The 27,434-nt window shown below is 50.5% G+C and overlaps 2 protein-coding genes and 1 long non-coding RNA gene across 25 annotated transcripts in view; 2 read left to right on the forward strand and 1 right to left on the reverse strand.

Annotated features, from left to right (window-relative positions):
* Rab3il1 (RAB3A interacting protein (rabin3)-like 1) overlaps nucleotides 1-4,134 on the forward strand; it is a 36,712-nt gene extending 32,578 nt beyond the window's left edge. For 7 of the 18 annotated variants that reach the window (XM_030251119.1, XM_030251123.1, XM_006527414.1 and 4 more), the window contains one exon: nucleotides 211-1,215. In XM_030251119.1, the coding sequence (XP_030106979.1) occupies nucleotides 211-293 (83 nt within the window). In that variant the 3' untranslated portion in view covers nucleotides 294-1,215. Of the gene's footprint in view, nucleotides 1-210; nucleotides 1,342-3,811 lie in introns of those variants that run through there. The other 11 variants (NM_001378857.1, NM_001378860.1, NM_001378858.1 and 8 more) reach the window with 4 other exon arrangements.
* Nucleotides 4,135-6,608: 2,474 nt separating this feature from the next.
* Fads3 (fatty acid desaturase 3) lies at nucleotides 6,609-25,867 on the forward strand. Of its 3 annotated transcripts, none has more exons than XR_003952799.1 (12): nucleotides 6,609-7,710; nucleotides 17,956-18,066; nucleotides 18,590-18,787; nucleotides 19,774-19,875; nucleotides 19,981-20,103; nucleotides 20,192-20,420; nucleotides 20,861-20,937; nucleotides 21,351-21,448; nucleotides 21,745-21,841; nucleotides 21,971-22,050; nucleotides 22,179-22,304; nucleotides 23,639-25,867. XR_003952799.1 is itself a non-coding variant. In NM_021890.3 (12 exons), exons 1-12 carry the CDS (start codon nucleotides 7,486-7,488, stop codon nucleotides 23,688-23,690), a joined length of 1,350 nt encoding a protein of 449 aa, NP_068690.3. In that variant the 5' UTR covers nucleotides 7,302-7,485; the 3' UTR covers nucleotides 23,691-25,425. The 3 variants fall into 3 exon arrangements, 1 of the variants encoding a protein (NP_068690.3); XR_003952800.1 differs by having other exon boundaries at nucleotides 20,301-20,420; NM_021890.3 differs by having other exon boundaries at nucleotides 7,302-7,710; nucleotides 20,360-20,420; nucleotides 23,639-25,425.
* On the reverse strand, nucleotides 12,018-13,677 carry Gm29917. 4 transcript variants are annotated; one of them, XR_386545.3, is made up of 2 exons: nucleotides 13,005-13,677; nucleotides 12,018-12,688 (listed from the first exon to the last, which is right to left on the reverse strand). It is a non-coding gene; the product is annotated as a predicted gene, 29917 (long non-coding RNA). The 4 variants fall into 4 exon arrangements; XR_386546.3 differs by having other exon boundaries at nucleotides 12,018-12,571; nucleotides 12,931-13,677; XR_386544.3 differs by having other exon boundaries at nucleotides 12,931-13,677.
* Nucleotides 25,868-27,434: the final 1,567 nt, after the last annotated feature.

Genomic DNA, 27,434 nt, shown 5'->3' on the forward strand with positions numbered 1-27,434 from the left:
GTCCTGGGCCCTGCTCACTGCTCTGGGGTCAGGGTGGGAAAACATTTGCAACTGGAGAAGTGTAGTTAAGCCTATTATGAAAACAATTGTGTGCAGTGCATGAATGTCTGACCAGGCTGAGGGGTCTCCACATCACTGCCCTGCCCAAAACTGGAGAGGCGGCCAGGGCAGTTGTGTGAAGGGACCATGAACTCTTCTCTCTGTCTGCAGCTGAGCCGATGTTCTGGGAGATCATGAGGCTTCGGAAGGGCATGTCACTAGCCAAGCTTGGCTTCTTCCCCCAGGAGGCCTAGGGCATGGCCCCAGGCCTGAAGTAAGCTCTGAGCTAGAGCAAACAGCTGCCTTGGGACAGACAGACAAGAAATCCTGGAGCCAGCTCTGAGCCAGAAGCTGAAAGGACAGATAAACAACCAGGCTGTAGAGACAGTTCTGAGCCCGTACCACCCATCCGTCCTGAGACAGACAAAAGGACAGCCTGGCCTGGACTTCATCAGATGACCCTCTTGCCCACTGAGCTCTGTAGCCAACAAGAGAATCTCAAGAAAGCACCAAAGACCAAGGTGCTCGGAGCAAGGAGCTCAGCCCTGGGGAGAGGACCCTTGAGTAGCCAGTACCCTCACACAATCCCCTGCTGCTTACCAATGCTCTCTTGCTGCCACATCTTCAGAAAGGGGCTGCTCTAGGGTGGCTGGATTTCCAGCCCTGGGACACCAGCACCCCCTTGTGGCCATTTCTCACTCTGTTTCCAAGTGGCCTCATTAGACTGCCCCAGTGGTAGGGCAAATGTCTCCAATCTGAACAAGGTGGAGAGATAACTGCCCCGAAGTGCTCTGAAGGTGAGTCCAAGATCCCTCCTCCATTCTTCTGCATGGAGGCCTCCCTCTCCCCTTCCTCTCCACTTCAACACCATCTCCAGGAGGCCCTGTTCCTGAAGTTGCCAGGAAGTCTGGGCCCTTTCTTCCTAAAGTGTGCCACCAGGGGAGCCTCAGGACGTAACCCTGGGCAGCCATCCAGACTTCAGGGGCCCTGGATGTAGGACGGGATGGAGAGGCTGGGCCAAGCAGGACATGGACCCTGCCTTATCCATCATAGCCCACTGGGAACTGGGCTCGGGGGGAATCCAACCTGGACATATCCTTCACCACGCCCCTATTTCCTTCCAATGGAATGTAACGCGATCTCTATTTAATAAAGGAAGGCTTTGTTGGTAGGGGCTAGGCGGCAGTGGCCTTCACTCCTGTGCCCTGGGGCTCTGGCCAGGGCTTGGGCATCTGAAGGAATGAAATCAAATCCTTTCCTAACTGGCCTCGTGCTTGGGATTAAACCCAAATCCTGAAGCTACCCCCATGGCTACCACCACTTTCTTGCTGTAGGGAAGACTGTTGAAGTTGTCCTTAGCTTTTCACGGAGCTATGAGGGATTGGAATGAGTTGACCACTCTCCTGAGAGTTCAGCTCTGATCTGTGAATCCCCCCAAAGCCCGTAGAGATGACCCCAAGTCTACTAGAAGCCTGGAGTCAAAACACCCAGGCTTCCTGGGGCTGATCGATGCCACCTGTCATAGGACAGATGGGGACGACAGAAGTGCCAGGCATGGCAGGCACAAGTGGAGGTGCGGGGCAACCGGGATCCTGAGAGACCTCAGAGTAGGAATGAGGAGAGAGATGTCTTGTGGTTCTTGCCTCTGCCCAGCCAGTAGGGCTTTGTGCTTTCTGTTAGGAAGGTGCAGCAGATTCTGGGCTGGGGCAGAGGTTGTCAGTAGCCCACAGAGATTTCTCTATTGGCCTGAGGCCCAGGTGTACTCAGATGGTAGGTCAGCTGGGGGGCTGGCCAGAGCTTTGTCAAGGTCCTCTGCCGCCTTCACATGTTCTCCGGCAAGTAGCTTGTTCCCAGGACTCTGCTGCCTCCATTACCCCTCTGTTCTTATATCTCCTCCCTGCTCCACTATGACTAGAATCCTTTGCTGTGTCCCCAGCCCCCATAGACACCTGGTCACTGACCAGACCCTGTCGTCTCCACTCATTCACTAACTAATACTGGGGTTTTCTCTGCTGGACATTGGCCACAGCATGCATACCAGTAATATATCTGCATCCAGGTTACTGGATGGAGGGAAGTAAAAGCCAAAGGATGTCAGGGAAGGACGTGGTGTGCTGTGTGGAATCCCATGGCATCCCCTGCTATGTCAAACCCTTGTTCACCTGGAGACAAGAGTGGATGAAAGCCTGAGCACTTTAATCAGTCTTAACTTCTGGGTTCTGGGCCCAGCCATATGCAGGACCACAAAGCCACCAGGAAACACCCAGAGGCCCACAGAGGACCTTACTCCCCTGACTTGTCCTGCTTCTACAGAGCATTGTCCATGATCTGATGCCAGGTGGGGCCATCAACACAGCCACACCCTGCTAGTAGCAATTAATATCTAAGCACTAGTCATAGCTCGCAGCCCTCTCTGTGAACCCATTATTCCAGTCTCTTAGCAATGTTAAAACATGCTATTATCCCTCATGTAAATGGATAGAGGCACTGGAGAACACAAAGAGGTCCTGAGGTTGGGTTTATTTACCTCAGTGGTAGAGGCTTGCCTAGCAAGTACAAGGCCCTAGCTGGTTCAGTCTCCTGCTCCAGGAAAAAAAAAGTCACAAAGGGGTCCTAAGTGTCTGGAACCTGTAGTATTAACCTACCTCTTGGTGGTTTTTTGTTGGTTGGTTGGTTGGTTGGTTGGTTTTTGTGTTTTTATACTGAACACTTTCAGTGAATGTAGGTTTTTCACCTCTTTAATTGATGCAGAAGGGTGTGAGTGTAGATCAGTGCTAGAGTGCTTAATTCAAGGTCTGAGGTTTGGTCCCAGAACCACACACACAAAACAAAAGAAACAGAGACTGGGATCGAATTGTAACCTAGGTTCCTCTGCTGTACCCTGGAAGTAGCTCAGGGCTTCGACTCTTGGGGGTGACTTGAGAGGTTAACTGCCACACCAGATGTTCTTAAATTTTCTAGATAACCCATTTGGGTTTGAAGTCTTGGCACATAGAAATCATCTGAGCTCTCCTTGGCTAGTCCTGAGTCTGGCTTCTAGGCATGGAGGTATTAAACCTGACTAAGCACATTTACCTGGTGCAGGACCCTGAGATGTCTCACTTTACCATCTTGGTGCAGCACCTGAGATATCTCACTTCACCATCTGCCAAACCTGCCCTGATTTGAATCCTGCCAGGGCTGTGACCTTGGAGCAAGTTGCTTTTCTCAGTTATGAATTGGGATTATTATTCTTCCCACACAGACACAAACAATCTTCCCTCATTCACTCATTCATACAATGCATGCATTTGGTGTTTGTGAGCTGTGCATGTGTGAATGCACATGTGCCATGGTTCACAAGGCAGAAGACAACTCTTATATTGTCTTGGTCCTCATCTTCCCCCTTGTTTGAGGAAGTCTCTCTCATTGACCCTTGAAGCATAGGTCAGGCTAGCTTCTGGGAACTGTGCCATCTCTGCCTCCCACCTTCCCACTAGGAGCATAGGGATTACAGGCATGGACTACCGGATCAAGCTTTATAAGATTTCTGCAGTTCTGGACTCAGGTCATCAGACTTTCACAGGAGGTGCTTTACCCACGAAGCAATCTCTGCCATACTTATTTTTTAAAAAAATAAAAACCTAACATGTAATCTTACACATTTTAAAGTGTAGAATTATACTTGTGCTAGGCACATTCATACTGCCATGAAACCAAGCTACAAACATTTTGCATCTTGCAAAACAAACACTATGCCCATTGACTAATTCCCTATTTCTCCTGCCCCTAGACTGTGGACATCAGCATTCCACCTTCTGCCTCCGTGAATCTGATTCCTCTAGAGATTTGCTGTAAATGGAAGCAGCATACTCATCTTCTAGTGACTGGCTTGTTTCACTTAATGCAATGTCAATATCCATCCATGTTGTAAGATGACAGGATTTCCTTTTAAGACTTGGTAATATTCTGATGTATGTGTAACAGCCCACTGTGTTTATCCATTAATTGGAGACACACACGGGTTACTGGTACCTGTTAATGTATATGCAAATATCTCTTGGAGACCCTGCATAGAGTCCTTTGAATAAATTACCGTTAGTAAATTTGCTCATATATTAGGGATTTTTTTTGTTCTTGTTTTTGTATTTTTAGAGGACCCTCCGTACTTTTTCCATGATGGCTATACCATTTTATAGTTCTACCAACAATACTCCAGGGTTCCAACTTTTCTGCCTCCTGGCCAAAATTGTTTTACTGGTTTTGGTAGTAACTATTCTAAGAGACATGAGGTATTTGCTCCCTGGACTTTGATCTGTGTCCTGAGTAGTGCTTTACAGTCTTCTCACCTTCACTGCACATTTCTGTGTGTCCTGCTCTTACCAAGGGTCTGTGTTCCACCATAGTTGCCGATAGGCTTGTCGTTGCTGGCCTAAATAGTTTCAAATAGCCTTTACATAATCCTGTGGTGCCCATGGCCTCTGCCCCTCCTTTCTCAGAAGAGTTGTACCCCGGACTAATAACCAAGCTCATGATAAGGTCTGTGACTCAAGCCAAACCCTAGAGCTCTGACTTGTGCCCCCCCCCCTTTTTTTTTTGTGCTTTTGCTGCCTGAGCTCCAGGACTGCTCTTTCTTGGTGGCTTCAGAGCTTTTTCCTAAAGCCACTGCTTGCATATCCAGCTTGTTGAGCCTCCCTGGCACTGTACAAACATATCTTGGCTCCAGGACAGTAGCTGGTGGCTCTGTAGGGGGTGGTGATTTCAAGGCATCCAACCAGAGGCCTGGGTGGAAGCTTACAACAGTAAAGAATCCAGCTGGGACAGAGGTAAGGGGCTGTATTCAAGGCATTCCAGGGGACTCTCAAACCTCAAGCTCGCCCCCTGCCCCAAAGCACTTCATTTGGCTGGCTTCCCTCTGCCTCCTACACTCGCACACCCTGGCAGTGATCCAATGGCAGCTCAGGAATGTCGAGTGATGCCTCTCCCTTTCCAAGTGGTCTGAGAGGCCTCAGCTGCCCAGCTTTGGGGATTTGGGGATGGACAATGGAGACTCAAGTTCCTCTGACTCCCTACAAGTTGCAAGTTCTCTGGGGTCAGAGATGGGGGGGGGGGGGAGAGAGAGAGAGACATCTAGAGATGACCCTAAGACCTACAGAGAACTAAAGTGGGAAGCTCTTTGTGTGGGAAGTGGAGAGAAGTTACTCATAGTTTATGCTTTATGGAAACACACATCTAGATACAGGTGGAAAGTCTACCACCTGTAGACTCCATGCTGGACTGAAATGGCCAGAGAAGGCAGCATAGTTAGGGCCTATCCTTGGTTTATCTCCCAAGTCTGCCCAGCCTCCACTTTGGTGTCCACCCCTAACTGCCTCCCATACCTGAGGCCAAGATCCCAGGGAAGGAGCCCTTGAATGGCTCTTGAGCCAGCCACATCTTACTGAGCGAGAGGTGTGAGAATGAATCAAGGCCACACCCTATGAGCATCCAAGTTTGGATACAATAGGTGTATTCCCTGGGAAGCATAGGCTTTCTCTATCCCAGTCCTCACTGTGACCATGTGGGGGCAGCAGTACCTGCCATCCTCTTTGGCCAGGGCTCCTGTATCCCCAGGTGTGAAGAAGAAAACATGTTCCAGGATTTTGAAGAGCCTTCATAGAAAGGGATTGAACAGCTCCTGTTTGTGGCAATATCTTGGGCTCGTTGGTCCTGGCTAAGCAAAGCAAGAGTTCCTCAAACTAGAGAGAACCAAGAGGCTCCTTTCTTCAAGCTCTGGTCTGCCTGTGATACACGTCATGGATTTTCCTTCTCTCTGAGTTCTGCAGCCTAAGATGGAACAGGAGTAGATTGGACATGTTCAGAAAAGAATTCTGGAAGTTTCCCAAATGTAAGACTGGACTGTGACACCCTCCTCACTCTCCATGGAGGCAGTGTGTACGTAGGCTGCCCCTGATGTCACCTCTCCTCATCTCACAGGTCCCAGGTATCTAACCAACATTCTTTAGAGTATTGCTCGCCTCTGCTTTCCTCCTTGTCCTGTGTATTTAGGCCTGTAATAGTTGCATCTGGAGTGAATGCTTTCAGCCTTTTTTAGTCTTATTGTTCCCTAAACAATGCAGTGAACAATTATTTATAGAGCATTTACATCACATTAGACATTATTAAGAATTCAGAGCTGACTTAAAGTGTATGAGGGGATATGTGAAGGTTACATGCATATACTGGTTTTTTGTAGGCAAGAAACACAGGTTGGTTTTGTTATCCACAGGGGTGCCTTAGAGGTCAGGTCACCTACAAATCCTTAGGTAGACCAAGAGGAAATGTTTGCACATTGGAAAAAATACACTTTAAGGTTCTGAAAAGATTTGCTCCCAACAAACAGGTCTGCCTCACCTTTCTGCCCTGAGTCACACTAGGGTGGTGTGCGGGAGTCTGTTTTAACTAGCCCTCAAGGAAATTCTGATGGACCTTCAAGTTTGCCAGTTGTGAAAGCTTTTAACTTTTAAGGAACTGATGTCTGTCTCAAAGAAACATCGTACAATTGGGAACGTAGTTACACTCTCAAGAGGATTTGAATTTAATAAGTCAAAAATGTGACACCATGAATGGGGAGAACTGGGAGGTGGTGACAAGCAAGCCACCCATTGCAGACTGGACCATTCTTTCATCTCCTGAACGGCAGACCTCCACGCAGCAGTGTCCTCTGCTCCTCCTCCAGTGGCCAACCTGGGCATCCCCAATCCTGCGTACAGCCAGGAGGAGAGGCCATCTGCTCCTGCAGATTGCTTTAGATGGCTTCCTCGCGTGGATATTGAGGGTTTACTGGGGGATGAGGTCCATTGTTTGGTGGCTGTTGACAGTCACCCCAAGGTAGTGTCCTCATTTCTAGCTACCTGGGATGCCTGGTTAAAGACCGGTGACGTCCCTAACTACATTTCTCAGCCTTTCAGGGCTCAGACTTGGGCTCATTTCGGGCCCCTGCGGGTGTGCCTGGGCGCAGCGGCCTGCAGGACTCCCGTGCGCGCTGGGTCCCCATCCCCCGCCTTCTCAGTTGAGCCGAGAGTCCGAGAAACTGGGGGGGGGGGGGGGCAGTGCCCCGGGGGCAGTGCCGGGCGTGGTGGCCCCAGGCCCTCGAGGGTGGGGCAAGCCCCTTCGCGACACCGCCCTCCCCGGGCAGCCAATAGATGTGGAGGCGCCGCGCCTGGATTGGAGCGAGAGCGGGACTGGCCAGCGCGGGGGCCGGGACGAGGGGCGGGCGAGGCGAGCGCTGTCAGCGCGGTTATAAGGGAGGGAAAAGTTCCCTGCGCGGAGAGCCGGGCAGGCGCACGCTCTTACGGCGGCCGCAGCGGCAGGGCGGGGCCGGTGGGGCGGGCGGAGGAAGACCCCTGATTGCCACCTCGCCTCCCTCAGTGTCTCTCTTAGACCTTGGTCACGTACCGGGGTCCGGAGGACTTGTGTACAGCGGCAATGGGCGGTGTCGGGGAGCCCGGAGGGGGACCCGGGCCGCGGGAGGGGCCCGCACCGCTGGGGGCGCCCCTACCCATCTTCCGCTGGGAGCAGATCCGCCAGCATGACCTACCAGGCGACAAGTGGCTGGTCATCGAGCGCCGTGTCTACGACATCAGCCGCTGGGCACAGCGGCACCCAGGGGGTAGCCGCCTCATCGGCCACCACGGTGCGGAGGACGCCACGGTAAGCTAACCCACAGCCGGCGGGGTGGAGCCTGGCACTAGCGGTGGAGAGGGAGACGTTGTTCATAGGCTTGGCGTCTCATTCCACCTGCGGACCTTAGCATCCTTTTTGCTCTTTCTGACCTTTGACCCCTTCCCTGGCTCCAGAGTTGAGATGGAGCCTGAGGGAAGGAGGTCTCTTTCTTTCACGGAGGATGGGCTGTTTGGGTCAGTCTGTGGAATAAATAGATCTCAGGGAAGAATGGGCCCCCAGAGGTGGGTGTGCCGTGAGGGGCAGATTCTGCCCCAGGTAAGTACCCTCACTGTTGTACTGAGGGTTTCTTTTCTGCTCTGAGTGTCACAGACTATTTTCTGGTGCTTCCAAGAGCCTGGGGCAGGGCTGGGTCCCTAGCGATAGGGACGTGCCATCAGAAACTGGGGGCTGGGCAGCAGAGCTTGGGCAGGGCCTGGAGGTCTGTGGCTTATCCAGCACTTGTGTAGACTGTTCTGAGGGCCAGTGACTCACCTCTGCTGGGCTGGCAGCTACACGTGGGAAGACTTTGCCAGGCTGGGTGGGCCTCCACGGGAAGCACAGTCACCCCAGTCACCGACTAGCCCCTGGGGACTCTGGCTTCCCATTCTCAGTCCGTGTCTAGACAAGAAGGGATGGAACTGGCCTGAAGGACTATCTGGCTAGAGCCCAGTGGTGAAGCAATTTCCCAGACCCTTCCTCCTTCAGTCCCACTCCATGGACAAAGGTTGAGGCCATGGTGCTCTGCCCTCGACTATCCAAAATTGTAGGTTAGTCACATTGGGTACCCGGAAGGTCTTTAAGACTGGAGGGAATGATTCTCTAGTGGAAGAACTTGGTGGCAGCAGAGGAGGTTCTCTGTGTCCCAGGACTGTCATTGTCCCTCTCCTCCCGGATTCACTCCAGGCAACTGAGAGGGATAAGAATGAGACAATTCCTGAAAATCATCAACCTGTGGGCCAGTGTGTGTGTGTGTGTGTGTGTGTGTGTGTGTGTGTGTGAGCCTTCCTTCTTTCTACCAGAGCATGATGGGCATGAGGTGCCACAGCCCCTCCCACTGAGCCCTGGCAGTCCTGTGAGGATCGTGTTGTAGCGTAGGACAGAATGCTGGGCAGGAGAGGAGGACAACAGAGAGCACTGACTGCTTTTTCTTGCTCAGGGCCAGCCAGGAGGCCCCTCCTACATGGGATTTCTAACTTTATATTTAGCTCAGTGCCCCGAGACCTCCATCTAATGGTTTTGCTCCAGCCACCATTTTGATTCACAGCCAGTAAGGTCTGTAAAGAAAACATCACTCTACATCTTGTAGTAGGGTTCTAGCTCTGCCATTGAAGGCACTCAGAGGTAATTCCTCTGAACCTTAGCTTTGTCATTGGACGGGTGGGGAGAGCTAGGCTATATAGCAAGCCAGCCAAGGGCAAGACCACACCTTCTCCACCATGCTGCTGTGTTGTAGATGTTTGTTCAGTAGCTGCTCTTTAGACTATATGTATGCAGACTGGAGAGTGCAGTGGGACAGTCATAGCACTCCCAAGCCTTTTCTGGGAGAGCTTGTCTCTGACCCTGCCAGTAATAGGAAAAGATTGCTATAGGCCCCAGACGTTGGGGTAGAGTTGCTAAAAATACCTGGTGTACTCAGGTCTCAGGGCCGGGAGGGGTCTAGGTTCAGAAGGCCCTAGCCTTTGTCAGTGATGGACCCACAAGGAATACTAGGAGTTGAACCAATCCAGTGCCCCATGTGGTCAAGTCTAGATGCCAGGTATCCCATCCCAGAATCTGAAGCTCAGGTTAGGGGTGAGATGTGGCTGCCCACTTGCATCAGCCCAGCCACCCATCAGCTGTTCTCATGTCCAGGCAACAGAAGCTTTCCTGCCAGGAAATTCCCAGAGTTCTTGTGCCATGAAGTCAGCTTGTGGCCATCCTGGGATACAGAGCCTGTGCCCTAGGGAGAGTACTCTGGGCCCTGGGCCAGGTTTGTCTAAGAGTCACAGGCAACCCTGAGATGAGAAGAGGCAGCCAGAGAGGTCTAGCCCCTGCTGGTCATAAATATGTGAGAGTCACATACCAACCACCTACTATGTGCTAGATTCTAAATCAATGCTTGCTATTGATACTGTTTCTTAATCCTCAGGATACCAACCAGCGAGGCAGTTTACTACTGTTATCCCACTTTACAGATGAGAAAAGAGATTCAAAGAAACAGTGAAACTTGAAACAGTGGCAGGTGTGGGATTTGAATGCACAGCCACACTCTGCCCCACGTTGGTTCCTCAGTAATGGGACTCCCTGAACCCACCCATGAATATCTCCTGTGTGCTCCTCACCCCCTGCCTCTGCAGATGCAGCTGTGAACAAAACATTTTCAGGGAAGGAGTGTGCAACAGATGCATCAGCTAGAGCCAAGGCTCGGAGGTGGGACCATGCCACCCATACCTAAGGAACAGAGCATGGCTGTGCTAGAGAGCAGCCACAGGGAGGGGAAGTCAGAAAGCAGACATGCCAAGCTCACCAGATATTTTTGTTTTTAGGACTTTGGTTTATTCTAAAGAAGGAGGAGATCCCGGGAGGGCAGAGCAGGGAAACCAAAGGGGTCTGATGTATGTTTAAAAGGATCTCAAAAGGGCGGGTTGGAACTTAGTTGGTAGACTGCTTGCCTAGTGTTCATGATGCCCTAGGTTCCATCTCTAATGCTGCATAAATGTGGTTGTGGTGGCATCCACTTGTAACCCCTGCAATTATGAGGTAGACACAGAGGATGGCGAGCTCAAGGTTGAGCCCAGCCTGGGACACATAGGACTTTGTCTTCAAATAAAAGGATCGTTGGGGCTAGAGAAATGGCTCAGAGGTTGGGAGGTTAGGTGCTGCTCTTACAGAGTATCTGAGTTCCGTTCCCAGCACCTATGGAACTGGTGGGTGGGTCACAACCCCTTGTAACTCAGGCTTCAGGAAAGCCACCATCTCTGACCTCTGTGTGCACTGTCATTTATGCGGACGTATTCCCCCCAACACACACATATTCACATGCAAATAAAATCACCTTTTAGAAGTGCAAAGGCTTTAAGGTAAGGTAAACAAGTTAAGGTAAGCAAGATGGGGACCTGCCCTCTCCTTGGGGAGAAAGTTCAGAACAAGTAACAGTGTAACTTGGCTCTAGTTACGCTTGAATGTAGTCAGGGTGTAAGGTCTGAGATATGTGAATACTAATAGGGACACTAGTAGGGGACATTAGAATTAGCTCCGTAAGCTGAGGATATGGCTAAGTAGTAGAGTAGCTGGCTCAAGGCCCTGGGTTCAAGTTTTAACAAAGGAGCAAAACAACCCATTGAGCCCGGCATTATGGCGCAGTACCTGGGAAGTGGAAGCAGGATCATGCAGAGTTGCATAGCGTCCTCAGTTACACATGGATTTGAAGCCATCCTGGACTATGTGAGATCCCTTATCAAAAGCTCAAAATGCTGCGGTTTTCTCTGTGTTACCAAGGGAAGGAGCTAACTTGTCTTACACACACACACACACACACACCAGTGTGACAGGGGTAAGAATGCTTTCATTTGGGTTCACTGTAGGAAACGGTGATGGGCACCTGGGTGGCTGGTTACCATGAGTAATGAAACCCTGTTCTCAACTGGTGTGCTTATGCAGAAAGGGAGAAATTTCCCAGAAGTCCATGGTGCCGATTAGGTTGAAGCACTGTCAGCCCTAAAAGAATCCAAAACCCAGCAGATTTGAGCCCCCTGGCATTCACCTTCTGTGGCCCCTTGGGAATGACCTGAGCTAGAAGTAGGGGTGGCTAGCACCACCATCAGAGGCTATGCCATAGTAATTTCAGCCAACAGTTTTTAATTAGGCTGTGTTCTGAGAATTTTCGATATACTAATTTACTTAATTCTTCTAACAACCTTGTGAGGTTGAGTCCTGTCTGTTGTGTAGATAAAGAGTTTGGTGCAGAAGATAAGCAGTGTCACAGCACCCTAAAAAAAGGCCTTCAGCTCCGGGCTTAGGAGGGAGGGTGTGTGTCTGGATGGGAACTGAGAGGGACCAGAATTATGAACCAAGCTCTGAGACTTGGGAGGCAGGATGGCCTCAACCACCCAGAACCAATGCTCACACCCTGTCCTTGCCAACCACACTGGCTGCTTTGAAAGTCCGACTTCAGCGAGTAGTCATTTTCTGGAGTCTGAGTGGGCATTTGTTTTGTTTTGTTTTCTTCTGAGACAGAATCTCATTACGTGTCTCTGGCTGGCCTAGAACTCAGTATATACACTGCTCTGGCTTTGAAGTCATTATATACACCAAGCTGGTCTTAAACGCAGAGTTTAATTGCCATCTCCCTCCTGAGTACTGAGATGACAGGTACAAGCCACCACACCTGACTCGGGTCGTATTGTTTTACAGGTGTCTTCTGCAGGCCAAAGTGCCCACTCTCTCCCTGTGGGTAGGAGTCAGGACTGGGACCGGCAGGAATGTAGTGTGCAGAGGTGGGAATGAGGGTGACCTCAGAGTATCAGGCAGCCTCCCAGCTCCTTTCCTGCAAGGGAAGGCTTCCCTGGCTGCCTTTGGGTTTCTGATAAAAGAGCCAGTGGGAAAGCCAGAGTTCAGTGGTAAAGAGAGGACCATGTGCCAGAAGGCCGGGTCATTTTCAGGTCTTTGCTGAGCCAGCAACATCTCTGAGGCCACGGGTTCTGGCTGGCAGATCAAACATATTCCTTCCCTTCACCAGGACAGCAGGGATGCCAAGGGGTCTGGGACAGGCAGCTTCCTTTGGGCTGGGTTTTGCTACATGGACTAGAGCCATGGGTCCTGGTTACAGAGCTGTGTCCTTTCTTCCTTGTCTTTGCCTCGGTTTTTCCATCTGTAAGGAGGGTTACAGATAATGTTTCCTCACTGGGCCTCTTGAAGGCAATGCTGGGGAGAGGGTGGCAAGGAGCAATTGACTGCAGAGCCTTGGCTCTTCCTGTCTGTCCTCTATCTGGAGAGCGACAGAGGCAGAGATATTTTAGAGGCGTCCTTGGAGACCCTATGCCCACCTCTAGTAAAGGTGTGGATGGGCAGCAAGTGTAAGCCTAGATCATCAGGGCTCCACCACCCCTCCCTGCTCCCCCACCTTCCTGGCTGGTCTGGAATAGTCTCGATTCTTTGGCCAGAAACCAGAACTTCCTGCCTCCTCTCTCGTGCCTGGGGTAGAAGGAGGCTGTCTCCCCCAAACCTCACCCTTCCTGTTCCTTAGCCTGAGATTTGGCTATGTCTTGACCAAACACATCGCAGTTTCACTTCTCCACTCATACCTGCCAGCAGCAGCAGCAGCAGCAGCAGCAGCAGGTGCATAGCAGGGCCCTGGGGCACAAGGGAAAGCTGGTCAGTGGGGCTCATGTTAGCTGTTAGGCTCCTTCCAAGTGCCTTCCTGGCCAAATCAGTTCTCCCAGCAGCTATCCTGTGAGACCTAGGTTAACATTTTCCATCTTATTAAGAAGATGTGGAGGGAAGAGGGGAGCAAGCCTGTCTGGGGCTCCTAAATGGAATCACAGTTTCATCTCTGCAGGAGGGCTGGCTCCAGACTGTACCCCACCTCCCCAGACCCCAGTCAGCTGCTACATGGAGCTCATAGTAAGGCTGGGGTCAGGCCACAGGCGCCGGTGGTCTGGACTTTGAGGTTTCCATATTCTGAGGGTGTATGGGTACCACAGAGAGCAGATTCAAGTTCAAACTCCAGCTCTGTCACTGCAAACTCTTCCACTGGGGACAGGTGTCTCAAGCAGGCTCACCCATGCTCACCTGAAAATTAGTTCACAGCCCTGCCCTGGGAGGTGGGGAGGGCTGGCTCTTGTCTACTTACTATCATCTGCACCTGAAAACTTGCTCCAAGCCAGGTATATGTGGAAACAGAGTCTGCAGGGGCCACTGGGAACTTGGGGTTGCTATGCCTTTTTGCTTGTTTTGTTTTATTTTTTTCTTAGATTAAAAAATTATGTGTACAGGTATTTTGCCTGCGTATATATGTACATCACATGTATGCCTGGTACTTACATGTGCACATGTGTGCAGGGGTCAGAAGAAGGTGTTGAATTCTTTGGAACTGTAGTTACTGATACTTGTGAGCCACCACATGTAGGTGCTGGAAACTCAACCTGGATCCTCTGCAAAACAAGCCATTGTTCTTAATCACTGAGTCATCTCTCTAGCCGTATGGCCTGCCTTTTGACTCCAGCACTTTCTACCCACTCTTATCTGAGACTTAATGATTTTCAATTTCATTCATTTTGACTCTTCTAAAATGTGTGTGTTGGGCGCGATCACAAAGTTTGACACACATACCCCTTAACCTTTCTGAGTCTTCCCTTCCCTCACTTTTAGTCCTTGATCTTAGAAAGGACTAGTCCAGAGGTTCTCAACTTGTGGGTCGTGATCCTTTTGGGGGAGAAAAATAACCCTTTCACAGGGGTTACATAAACCAGGAAAACAGATATTTACATTATGATTCATAACAGCAGCAAAATTACAGTTATGAAGTAGCAGTGAAAATAATTTTATGGTTGGGGCTCACCACAACATAAAGGTTGTCCCTTGCTGGTACTCTGAGTCCAGGGACCACCTTGTGGGTGCTTTCTGATAACATAGTCTCTGTGCCCACCCAGTCCCAAGGCCCTAGCCTTCTGTCCAAGGGCCTAGGGCCACCTTCTTGTCCCCTGATCACCCACTATGGAAATTTCAGACCTGGTCCCAAGGGACTCATACCTGCCCTATCATTTTAGTGGGTTGAGCTGACTGGAACACCCTTGGGAGAGCCTGGCTCTGCTTACTTCCCTACTGTGCACACCTGTGCGCACCTGTACAGGAGACTGTATCTTTCACATGGTGTTCATATGGGCCATGACCCTAGGCACATTTCTAAGAGTCTGAATCTTTCTTGTTTATGTAGTGGGTGGTTCTGTGTGTGTGAGAGGTTGGGGAGAGGAGGGAGGGAGGGAGAGAGAGAGAATCTGTCTGTCTGTCTGTCTTTCCATGCCCCAGGCTCCTTGCCCAGATGGGGAAGTTTCAAATCGCCACCAGCTTTAGGGAATTCTGGCACTTGATACAGCAAGGAAGAACCTTGAGAGTATTATGCTATGTGAAATAGGCTAATCACTAAGGGACAGATGCTGTCTGACTCCATTTAAGTAAGGTTCCTGGAACAAGGCTAGAGCCAGGTGGAAGGAGAAGAAGGAGTTTAATGGGTATAGCATTTCACCTGGGGAAGAGGAGACAATTCTGAAGATAGATGGACACGCATCAGCAGGAAGGTCTTGTAATGTTCAGTACACCACCTAAGAGTGGTAAACTGAGGTGTGCTTTACAGATGATGATGATGACGACGACGACACCAACAATAATAATAAAAAAAAGGCTGAGGATGTAGCTCAGTAGCTGCCTCGCACGCACAGCTTCCTTGGCTTCAAACCGATAGTGATGGTGTACACCTATAATCCCAGCCCTCAGAGACGGATGAATCAGGAGCTCAGATTCATCCCCTGCTACGTTATTTATTTCAAGGCCACCCTGGCTATCTGTGACCCTGTCTTAGAAACAAAGATAGCAATAAAGTTTGTGCTGAGCAGTCCTGTTTCAGAAGGGTCCTGAAGTCAGGAAGTAGAGGCCACTGCAGGAGGATGAAATAACTCAAGGTCACATGGAAATGGGCTCAGCAGAACCCCAAGACCAATCCCCAGTGAGCCTGGGCCCAGGCAGCTTCCTGTGAAACCCCATTTTCCCATCTCTCTGCCCTCTTCCTGTGTCCCTGCCCCTCCTTCATCTCCAGAGGAAATGAGGGCTATGCTTTTATAACTCTCATTGCTTGGTGAGCCCCAGGGAACCAGGCAGCCTGAGTTATTTTGGAAGCCACACCCTCCTAGAACCCCAGCCCTTGCCTTGGGACAGTGACCCTAGAGTAGACTAGATTTAGCCTCTAAATAGTATTCTCCCTCCAAGGACTCCTCAGAAATGTCCCGGCAGTAACTATGGGGGTTACAGTCATTTTCAGCTTCATGTTATTTTTAAATTATTTTTATTACTTTCTTCCCCCTCTGTGTGTGTGTGTGTGTGTGTGTGTGTGTGTGTGTGTTGTATGCGTGTGGGTATATGAGCACCCACGTGTGTAGAGGCCAGAGGAGGACATTGAACATCCTGTTCTTTCATCTGTCTCGTTGAGCCATCCTCCTGTTTCTGTCCTCCCCCAACTTCTGCCCCAGGGCTGAGTTACACACTTACACAGTTATGCTCAGATTTCTATCTGGGTGATAAGGATTTGAACTCAGGTTACATGCTTTCCCAGCAAGTGTTCTTCCAATTGAGCCATCTTTTCAGCCTTTTATTTTTAATCGACACTTAATAAGAGCTCTGTTCCTGGGGCCAGTGGTTTCAACACCCGTCTCCAGTGTACAATGGTCAGGGTAACTATTAGTTTGGTGACTACAGTGGGGTGACTGTAGTTAGCAAGGTCATTTCTGTTTCAACTTACACAAGCTGGCACAAGACAATAGGAGGCTGCTGTTCTTTGTCAGACTTCTGCAAAGGTATTTCCTTTTAGCATCTTGGAAGGACCCTTGATCTCCTTTCCCAGGGCCATGGGGACAATGCCATCCAGTCACCTGCTCAGCTTTTGAAATCGCAACAGTAAAAGTCAGAAGAGCAGCTGTGACCAATAAATGGGCAAGGTGTGATATCATATACAAACAATAAATGGTGTAAGTAAGGTACAGGAACAAGCCTGAAACAGGAAGGACAGGGAGCCTGGCCACCTTCTCCTATTCAGCCGTTCTCTCTCTCTCTCTCTCTCTCTCTCTCTCTCTCTCTCTCTCTCTCTCTCTCTCTGTCTCTCTCTCTCTCTGTCTCTCTCTGTCTGTCTCTCTCTCTCTCTCTCTCTCTTGCCTGATTCCTGTATTTCTCCTTACCCCTGACCAATTATTATAGAAAGTTTCAGGCTTCTCTGTATTTAGAGGAAATCATGCTATCTGCTGAGAATGTATCTCAGCTGGTAGAGTGCTTAGCTATCACTCATGGAGGTTCTGTGTTCTCTTGAGTACTCATGTGAACTGGGTGGGTGTGGTGGTGCATGCTTGTAGTTCCAGCACTGGGGAGATTGAGACAGGAGGATCAGTTCAAAGTCATTCTCTCTTGAGCTACTTAGTGGCTTAGAGGCCATCCAGGACTACAGGAGACCCCGTTTCCAAAGATAAATGTCAAATCAAGTAAGTGTGACTGCTTAAATACCTTCCTTGCATAAACCCAAGACCTCAATGTGTACAGACCACCACTGACCCACCCCAAGTGGCTCTGAGGTCTCCAATGGCAAGTCTGCACACACACACACACACACACACACACACACACACACATTCTGCCCACTGTTATGGTGACGAGAACTGAATAAAGTTAACATCTGTGAGCCAAATCTTGTTTTATATGTTGTAAAAAGGCTATGGCACACAGAAAGCTCTTCAGAAGGGCTAAGCCTGTTCATGGATGGACCCAGTCTTTCTGGAGTTCTTTCAGGCATATTGAGAGGAGAAACCAGTATTTGATGAAGCAGACAGGGCATGGTAAATGAGTGGGTGGTGTTAAACAGGGTCCTTGGGCCAGGGAGGACTAGAGAGGGCTCGTAGGTAAGGCTCACTCTCCTGGTCTTGTATCTATGACTAGAGAGGGCTCGTAGGTAAGGCTCACTCTCCTGGTCTTGTATCTATGACTAGAGAGGGCTCGTAGGTAAGGCTCACTCTCCTGGTCTTGTATCTATGACTAGAGAGGGCTCGTAGGTAAGGCTCACTCTCCTTGTCTTGTATCTATGACTAGAGAGGGCTCGTAGGTAAGGCTCACTCTCCTTGTCTTGTATCTATGACTGCCCAACATCTCATTGACGTTCTATCTGTTCTGTCTATTGACAGTCCCCTCCGACCTCCCGTTTTTCTTTTTTTAGTTTTAAAATTTAGATTTATCCAACGTTTGTGTGTGTGTGTAACACATGCATGCTTAGTGCCCACAGAGGTGAGAAGAGGGCATTGGATCCCCTGAAACAGGAGTTACTAGTGGTTACTAGTGGTTACATATGGATGCTGGGGATTTAACCTAGGTCTTCTGCAAGAGCAACAGATGCTCTCTGATCCACTGTGTCGTCTCTCCAGCCCCTCCGTGGCTTCTTCACTCTGTTCCTATTGGTTCTCCCTGGGTGCTACATACGCTGTCCGCTGACTGTCTGTTCCCCTTCAGGATGCCTTCCACGCCTTCCACCAAGATCTCCATTTTGTGCGCAAGTTCCTGAAACCCCTGTTGATTGGAGAGCTAGCCCCAGAGGAACCCAGCCAGGATGGAGCTCAGAATGTGAGGGGACAACTGGAGGGCTTGGGGACATTGCCTGTTGACAGTAGCATCTTGTTCTGTATTACTATTGGGGGGTGCAGGGTGGGGCTGGGTCTGTATCCCCCTTTGAGGCCACATCAAAAGTGAATTCATAGCAATGTTCTGTTTAAGTAAGGATTCTAAATCTGACTTAGCTAGGAGAACTTGCTGTGGGTCTCCAGTGAGGTCTCTTTCTGCTCCAGATGCAGTGGAAACTTCCTCCTGCCTCCAGTTCTACAATGAGGATATTTTTGAGTCTTAAAAGTTTCCTCTATTGGCTCTGATTTTCTCTGCTTATTACCCACCCCACATCTTTGGGGCCAGGGAGAGACTTAGCTACAAGCTAGTTCCCCAGGCCATACATAGCATACCCTGTCTGGTGTTATTGTTTCTCCATCTATCACCCAGCAGTGGGAAGTGGGATGACTTAAGGATGCAATGGTAAACTTCTGGGGACTACAGCAGTCCCTGCTTCCTCATCTGCTGGACTGCTTCCCTGCCACAGGCCCAGCTGATCGAGGACTTCCGAGCCTTGCGCCAGGCAGCTGAAGACATGAAGCTGTTTGAAGCTGATACCACTTTCTTTGCACTCCTGCTGGGCCACATCCTGGCTATGGAGTTGTTGGCCTGGCTTATCATCTACCTCTTGGGCCCTGGCTGGGTGTCCAGTATCCTTGCTGCCCTGATCCTGGCCATCTCTCAGGTAACTATGCAGCAGATGCGGGGGTCCAGAACATGTGGAAACTCAGGGCAGTTTTCTTAAGGATGAAAGAATGGATTGGTAAATGGATGAATGAGAAAATGAAATGCCAGAGGCCCTTAAGAAACACCAGATCTAGAACACCACAGCCCAGCCCTATGTGTGACACAACTTGTGTAGGTGAAGAAAAGGATGACCCTGCCTATCATGAAGGTCATGGTTAACACTGCTATGACAAAAGACAGATTAGCAAGAGAAAAACTGAAAAATTTATCTGATCATAGTCTCGTGTGACACAGAAGCCTTCAGATTAAAGAACAAAAGGTCAGAGTGAGTCATCTATTATTATTTCTTTAGCATGTATGCTCTTATAAAGCAGGAACAATCTGTAGGAATGGGAGCAGACACAGAAGGTCTGTGAGATGGAAACAGAATGAAAGGGTCTGAGCCAGTGGAAACAGACTGGCTCAGAATCCTGGCAAGGCTGACTGCTCAGAGTCTTCCTGACCTCTTTCTGAGGCCTTCTTCCTTCCCAGGTGTGGGATGGAACACTTTTTGAAATGGGTCTGATAAGCTCTTATCAGATGAGATAGCCCTTCTTCACGGTCAGCGCCAAGGTAAAAGGGAAAATTAGAGCAGTGATTTTAGGCCTTGAGGAAGAAGAGCCCTTGTGTCTATGGCCTGCTTCAGGTAGGGTAGAGAATTCTAGGTTCTGTCATTTGCCTTGGGGGATCCAGGGGAGCAGGAGACAGGACACTATGAGAAGAACAGAAAGTTTGCTTCTGAAGCCATTATTCAGCGGTATGATGTTTCAGAGCTCTGACATCGGTATGCAGGCACACCGCCAAACTCAATTGCGTTGGTCCAGTTAAAGAGGCAGCTGGTTTCAGTAAAGCATCAGTAGTAGGTGGATCACTAGTAGTGGGTTGACCTCTGGTGCCAGAAGTGACTGGCTTCTGCCTCCACTCTTAACCTACCCCTCTCCCCAGGCCCAGTGCTGGTGTCTGCAACATGATCTAGGTCATGCTTCCATCTTCACTAAGTCCAGGTGGAACCATGTGGCCCAGCAGTTCGTGATGGGGCAGTTGAAAGTGAGTGTGGAGCGGGGCGGGCATCTGTGCTGGGTCTGTTCAAGTGTGCGGGTACCAAGTTGGAGCCCAGCCTAACTCTGCCCCTGAGCTTCCTTCTCCCCACAGGGCTTTTCCGCCCACTGGTGGAATTTCCGCCACTTCCAGCACCATGCCAAACCCAACATCTTCCACAAAGACCCAGATGTGACTGTCGCACCTGTCTTCCTCCTGGGGGAGTCATCTGTGGAGGTAGGTGGGATGGGACATGAGTTTTCTCAAGAGAGGCCTGCAGCTAAGGGGTCTTGGCAGGGACTAAGACCTCATGCTTGCCCCCCAGCTTACCGTACCTTCTAGCTCCAGTTCCAGTCCTTCCCCCACCTCCTAGCCACCTGGGGATGAGTGGCTCAGGGGCTAGAATCTAGAGTTGCCTTTGACCTTGGCCTCAGCCAGCCCCCTGATCTTGGCCTGGAGAGCTGTTCTCCCCAGCCGACGCCTGTCTCCACAGTATGGCAAGAAGAAACGCAGATACCTGCCCTACAACCACCAGCATCTATACTTCTTCCTGAGTGAGTACCTACTGGCCCTTTGGGGTGGGAACGTGGCAGGGCTTACACCTCAGCCTATGCTGCCTACCTGAAGGCTCTCAGCCACCTGCTGCTCTGGTTGTCCTCTTTCCCACCCTCCCTAGAGTCCCTCTGCCCTCAAGTCAGGGTTGTCCGGAGTCCTAGAGTATTTTGTAATTGCCTCTGCAAACAGGGACAGGGTAGGCTCAAGGGCAGGAATGTGTAAGGCTGGTTCCTTACCTACACAAGGGACAAGGGAGGTGGGAGATGGCCAAGAGCCAGGCAGCAAGGGACTGAATATGAATAGGGCCTTGTGGGAGCTGTGAGCTCAGCTCAGTGTGAGGTGAGCACTTATAACCTATGGGTGTTCCTCCTCTTCTCCACCCACACCACTTGGGTAACCCATCCCTGTTCCCCCATGCCCTTGTGTTCCCTTCTTGCAGTTGGCCCTCCGCTGCTCACCTTGGTGAACTTTGAAGTTGAAAATCTGGCGTACATGCTGGTGTGCATGCAGTGGACGGTGAGTAGGTACTGCTCAGGACCCCAGGCATGTAGCTTTCTGGGAGAGTGCTTCAGGCGAGAGCACTCTCCATCCCTGAGGGTGAATGAGTGTATGTGTGTGCATTGATGTGATTTGTATGCACTGTGGAAGAGCCCTCCTGGCCCCCCCTGGGTAGAATCACTGGATTGACTGACAAGCATCTGTGTCCCAGGCACAGGCTACCCTAATGCACCCTTCAAGGTCACTGCCACGGTCAGTCCTACCTGGTGATAAGGTGTGGACCCCTGTTCTTTTACTCAGCCATAGTAGCAGAAGCCCATTGAGGGGCAGAACCCTGAAGCAAATGAGTTGAATGAGCCCAGCCCTTCCTCCTGCCTCCCAGGTCCCCAGCCCATGGAGGCTACTCAACACTGCCTCTATCCTCCTCGCAGGACTTGCTGTGGGCTGCCAGTTTCTACTCCCGCTTTTTCTTGTCCTACTCTCCCTTCTATGGTGCCACTGGGACACTGCTCCTCTTTGTTGCTGTCAGGTATGCCCAGACTCAGAGTGACGGGGAGTTGGGAGGTCTCACACAGGTGGCAGGGGACCTCGACCACAGCCCTCCTTGTTCAGTCTGTTGTCCCTCTGCAGGATGGGTGGCAGCACCACCTCTTCAGGTGCCTGCTGTACATAATCAAACACTAGCAGAGCGGCCAGACCCTGGGGCTGGCAGGTCTGAGGAAACAAGCTCGGCTTGGCCGCGGCTCTGTGGGTGACCCTCTTGAGAAAGGTTGGCATGGGCTTAGCCTAACTAAGGACGCTGTAGTACTGAAGCCTTCCTCACAGGGTGCTGGAGAGCCACTGGTTCGTGTGGATCACGCAGATGAACCACATCCCCAAGGAGATTGGCCATGAAAAGCATCGGGACTGGGCAAGCTCTCAGGTAGGAACTGGAGAGCCTGGTGGGAGGATATGCTAGCCGGGGAGGGACCAGGCCCTGCTGAGGCTGCCAGGTGGTGGGGTCAAGGTTCTAAGCCAGCGTCTCTCCCTTGCACCTCTCCTGACCCTGCAGCTGGCAGCCACCTGCAATGTGGAACCTTCGCTCTTCATTGACTGGTTCAGCGGGCACCTCAATTTCCAGATTGAGCACCAGTGAGTGTGGCCTGGAGGGCTTGCTGGGTGAGACCAAAGCCAGGGCTCAGGACTCCCCTCTGAGGGATCCCTGGAAGATGAGGTGAGGCATGGTTCAGCTCCCTACTCAGATCTGCCTGCCTTTCCAGCCTCTTCCCCACGATGCCAAGGCACAACTACCGGAGGGTGGCCCCCCTGGTCAAGGCGTTCTGCGCCAAGCACGGCCTACACTACGAGGTGAAGCCTTTCCTCACCGCTCTGGTGGATATCATCGGGTAAGGCTGTACCTGGGCCCCTCAGGCTGCATGTACTAGTCTCTTCGAAGGCTCCATGCTTACTCCTGTACTGATCTTCTGTACGCCTGCCCTCAGAGGGGGCCCTTCCTAAGAACTGACTTCCTAGAGCTTTCCTGATTAGCCAGTGCTCTCCTTTCCCCACAGCATGGAGGACTTACTCATGCAGTTTTACAAATATGGCAGTGAGTCAGACAGTCTGAGATGTTCCTGTGTCCTGGGAGCTGGAGCCTATGTTCTAGTTGAAACAGAAAGCAAGCACTGTAGGGCTGGGGAGAGGGGTCAGTGGGTAAAGTGCTTTCCTTGTAATTGATGAGGACCTGAGTTCGAATCCCCAGCACCCATGTAAAAATCCAGGAATGGTGGCATGTGCCAGTACTGTCATCCCAGGACCGGAAGGCAGAAATAGGGATTCCTGGGACTTACTGGCCAGTGAGCTTTAGGTTGAGTGAGAGACAAACACACATAAACACACATTGAGTGGGACGAGAAGGAATGTTAGTGGTTAGCCAAGGAGCACATGACAGAGCGTGAGAACCTTTTTAATAACACAATGAGAATGAAAACCTAGTCTGGAGGCAGGAGAGGGGATGCAGAGGGCAGGTAGAGTGTGGTATTGTTTATGGCATAGCAGGTGTAAAGTATGGCAAAGGTGATGTGTAAGCAGAGGCGAGAAGCAGGGAGACAACTGGCCACTGGGTAGAGGGCACCTAGCTGAAGAGTATTCCAGATAGAGGCCCTGGGACAGGAGTGTGCTGATTTGTGGGAGGGCCACTAAGTGGAGGAGAGACCACCTGGCTTTCAAATGTGGCAAAGATGCCCTAAATGGACATGCATTCTGAGCAAGGGTGAAAGCAGAAATGGTAAAGCTAAAGTGCCTGTACTTGTCCGGGCTCAGTTCCCAGAAGTAGCCTTGGAAGTGGGAACAGAGGTTGGATACTCGACCTGCAGACACCTATATAGTGTTCTTTTCCTGGCCTCAGTACTTGTCTTTGGCATCCTGATGGAGCAGCTTCTGTGTCCCACATTTTTGGGTTGCAGAGTCCAACAGGGAGAGGCAACAGGGTGAACGATGGCCAGGCCCACTGAGGCTCACAACTGGACTTGGCCACCTGCCACTCACCTCCTTGTTGCAGTCCAGATTCCACTCTGGTTAATGAGTACCTGGCCTCACACAGCTGCCTGTCCCGAGCAGGGAGGGGGGCGCGCGGGGCGGGGGACTCACAAGAATGTCTTCACTCTAACACTCCTTATGGGACACAGGGGGATACTAATACCTCCCAGTTGAGTCTCTGATCCCCATCCCCACCTCTCAGGTCCCTGAAGAAGTCTGGCGACATCTGGCTGGATGCATACCTCCATCAATGAAGGCAGCACCCTTATGGGTGGTGAAGGGGTAAGGGTCCAGACTCCAGCAGTCACCGAGTCACTGGGCAAGATTGACAGTCATCCTCACCCCCTGCTGGGGCAGCCTGTCTGCCCGCCTGGTCCTGCTGGCTTTCCTCAGTCCTCAGCATTTTCTGGTCAGCAATCCTATGGCCATGGCACATGTCCAACAGGACCAGGGTGGAGGGAACATACTTAAAATGACACGGTGAGCATAGCATGTTTTCCTAGAGCAAGAACTGGAAGGAAAACTTGTTATTTTTATATAAAAAGCAACCCAGACACATGGAGCCAAGTGTTGGACTTTCATGAATTTTGGAGCCAAATCTGCTTCAGACTTGGTGGAAGGGCCATCATTGTGGAGCTGGGATGGAATGTAAGGAGTTCCTCTCCACCCTGGGTGCTCTGGGTCATGGAGGCAACAGCTACTCTACCCCATGGTTTGTTCCTACACTGAGCAGCATCCCGGGGGGAGTTATGTACTCAAGAGCCTATGGTTAAGGATCACATCTGCAGGAGCCTCTGGATTATGGGATGGGAAAGCCTATATATCTATACTGGCTTTCTACAGCCCTCTATGCAGGAGAGCCCAGTAGTGGGAGCTCTGCTACACTGGGTATTGCATAACAGTTGTGCTGAATATGCAGTGACTCAAGTGTGGCCATTCTGTCCCTAAGTCCTTTAAATATAAGGACTATTTCTTGAGCAGGAACTAACCTCTCACTTGGCCTCAGGATCTTCATCTGGACAATGGGTACAGTTGACAGTTGACTGCACTATCAACCTTTGAACAGCTCAAGGCAGAAGTTTTGCTTTATCTTGATTCTCTCCCCAAAGTGTTAAGGATGCTCCCTTCAAGCTAAGCACTGCAATCTGGGAAGGCACCCCTTCCCTAGTGCTTTACATCCAACTCAGTGCTGTAGGCATGCTAGGCAAGTACTCTACTACTGTCCTAAACCCAAGTTTGGTGAGAGAGGAGAGGGGACAGTGGACTCTGTCAGCCCCAGCACCGACACCCCATGGCTCCAAGCTGGGCTACAGATCTTTAAAGAGGTCTCAGAAGCTTTAGGCTGTAGCAATCCCAGCAGAAATGCTAAACTGGGCATCTCCTGTAGGAGCTGAGGCCTCATCACCAGCTGTGGGGACTACCCCACCCTCTCTCCACTCCCTGTGGCCTCCTTGCCTAGGGGAGTACCAGTGAAGCCTCCTGGATAAAGCGAGGGAAGGAGAGGTCCCATCGCGTCTGGGTACCTCCCTTGCTCTGTTCCATTCAGCTCTCCCTTCCCTGGGATTAGGTGGATGGGGCTAAGTCACGTGTCTGCTAGGACTTAAGGCTGCTTGACCTCAAGGAAGGAATTCAAGCTCTTAAATCCAAAGTAAATCCAAAGTGTCGCTTTCAACGCGATGAGAAATAAAAAGGATGCCCTAGAAAGGCTTGCGCCAAAAGGCAGAAATGTATTTAAAAGCTTTATGCGTATGACCCCATGCCTCTGGGCTAAACTGTTTTGTTCTCTGAGACAAGCCCTTTGCTTTCTCTGGACTTTATTTTCTTCCTCAGGTAAGGGCTGAAGATCCCTTGAAAGCTACTTCTAAGCCCTGTTATATATACTTGTAGTCCAAGGTACTTAACAGAAGGATCACAAGTTCAAAGGCAGCCAAGGCGACTTATTAAAATCCTGTTTGAGATGATAATAAATATTTTAAGGGTCTGGGGATGTAACTCAGTAGGAAGTCTTCTAGCATGTGTTCGCCGAGTCAAGCTCTAACACACACACACCACTACTTCTTGCCTCAAAAGCAAATTTCTTATACCCAGAGTGTATCACACCATCTTTCTGTACTTCCGTTCCCTGCAGAAGTCCCCTTTCCTATCCAAACTTTGATGATCCTAGTCCCACATAGATATGGCATTCCCTCAGCATACTGTCTGAAAGCACTTGGTCTCCACTCTGGCAAAGTCAGATTTCTGTTGGTGTCTCTGACGTGCTTAGAGATGTGTCTTGCTCAGAGGAAATCACCCAGCCTGCAGCACCATCCACGGGTATCCACATGACTGACTGCAGCTTGGACTGTGTTTCATGCTGCCCCTAGTGGTAGCCATGGGGAATGTGCTCTTTCCCTCCAAATCCAGAGTTATCCAATAAAATACCCTGCAGAGACCCCTGCCTTTAGGTCTCTTCCTTCTACCCAGAGCCCATTACTGATAGGTCATTTTTGTCCCACCTTCCCCTGTCATCTATGCTATAGCTCCTGGCAGTGGGTCACCTCCACTCACCTGAGTCCGTCTTCCTGTAGAGATCACAGACCACACTTATCAAGAGGACAGGAAAAGGCCATGGTAGTACCTTTGAAAGACCCCACTGTCTCCCTTTCTATTTTCTGTCCAACAGTCCTGAATCCAGAAAGAAAGGTTCCAGAGGGAAGTCACGGCTTGTTTGTCCTTTCGGTCAACCAATAGCTAAGAGACTCCAGTGGCCAGCTCCCACGAACCAGCCTCTGCCTTTGTGGGTGCGGCTGGCGGTGGGGAGATAAAGGCCTTGCGAAAGAACGATGTGTAAACATACTTTGTCCTTAAAACATACTGTGTTCTTAAAGACACCAGTACTTTCCAAGCCCTGTTTCCTGTTACTAGCTCCCTTTAGGCATTATTAGCTCTTGAACCAAATGGTTTGAAGCAAAACCCAATTAAGTGCCTTCCAAGTCCCCACCCCACCCCCACCCCCCCACCCCCAAAAAAAAGAAAGAAAAAAAGAAAAAGGCTTGATTCTGGCAGGAGGCAGTGGAGCCACTGTGAAGTCCTGAGACACTGGGCAATTTTATGTTTCATTTATCTGTGAACCCAGTCTGCCTAGAAATGCGCAGTCCTGTCAGTCAAAAGAACACCAGTGTCCAGATCGTACAGCAAGTCTTTTCCTCCAGCCCATTCGCAGGTCACCAGATGACCTGCTGGGACCCACTGCTGTGTGATCTATCTCACAGCAGCAGCTGTCCTCTGAACAGTACTTTCCAAGCCAGCTGAGCCGCAAGAGGCCCAAGGTATGGTTTCCCAAGTGGCTGTAATCTCCTTCTGTTCCATGACCTTCTTGCCTGAGGCCTTCTCCTCCCTCCCAGTGGCCCCGAGGGCTCCTCCAGCTATACACACAGACAGACACGTACAGAAACCTCTGGGCTTCCAGTTATACACACAGATAGACACGCACAGATGTTCAGGCTGCTCCAACAGCCCCAGAGAAGCCTCTGAGTCTGCTGTCTGGCATAAGCTCATACTACCTCAAAGATAGTAGGGGTTTTGTTTTCAATAGCACCTCATTCCTGATCATCTCTTTCACCTGAACTAACTGCCCCACTGCCTGCCTCTACCCCTGGGGCCAGCCTCCCGTACAATATGACATTTGGTATGATGGGGTAAAGGGGAAGAGATGGCCCAGCCAACTGGTATTCCCCATGTATGCTCTGATTCTTCTGCTGACACTGTGCTGCCTCAGGGTGAGTATCTTCCCCTCTCTGGTGTCAGCTTCTTGGCCTGTGAGATGTTAGGGTTTCATTAGGCTGGGCTTTTAAATATTAGAGAAGTCCATGACTTGTTAGGGGACAGAACCCACCCCACAACTTTGGGGATATTGGCCAATAGCCTCAGTTGAGCACTGTAACAAGAGAGGAGCTATTCATGTAGAGAGCAGGGATGTATGTCTTCTGCTCTGGACCTTAGGTAGCGCTCAAGGCAGA

The sequence above is a fragment of the Mus musculus genome, chromosome 19, assembly GCF_000001635.26.
Source record: "Mus musculus strain C57BL/6J chromosome 19, GRCm38.p6 C57BL/6J".
NCBI lineage: Eukaryota > Metazoa > Chordata > Mammalia > Rodentia > Muridae > Mus > Mus musculus.

Bases quoted from the DNA above. Each gene is read 5' to 3' on its own strand.
- Fads3 (NM_021890.3), top strand. From the start codon at position 7,486: ATGGGCGGTGTCGGGGAGCCCGGAGGGGGACCCGGGCCGCGGGAGGGG. The intron at 18,788-19,773 runs GTAACTATGCAG...CCCTCTCCCCAG, and splicing joins TGATCCTGGCCATCTCTCAG to GCCCAGTGCTGGTGTCTGCA. The intron at 22,051-22,178 runs GTGAGTGTGGCC...CTGCCTTTCCAG, and splicing joins AATTTCCAGATTGAGCACCA to CCTCTTCCCCACGATGCCAA.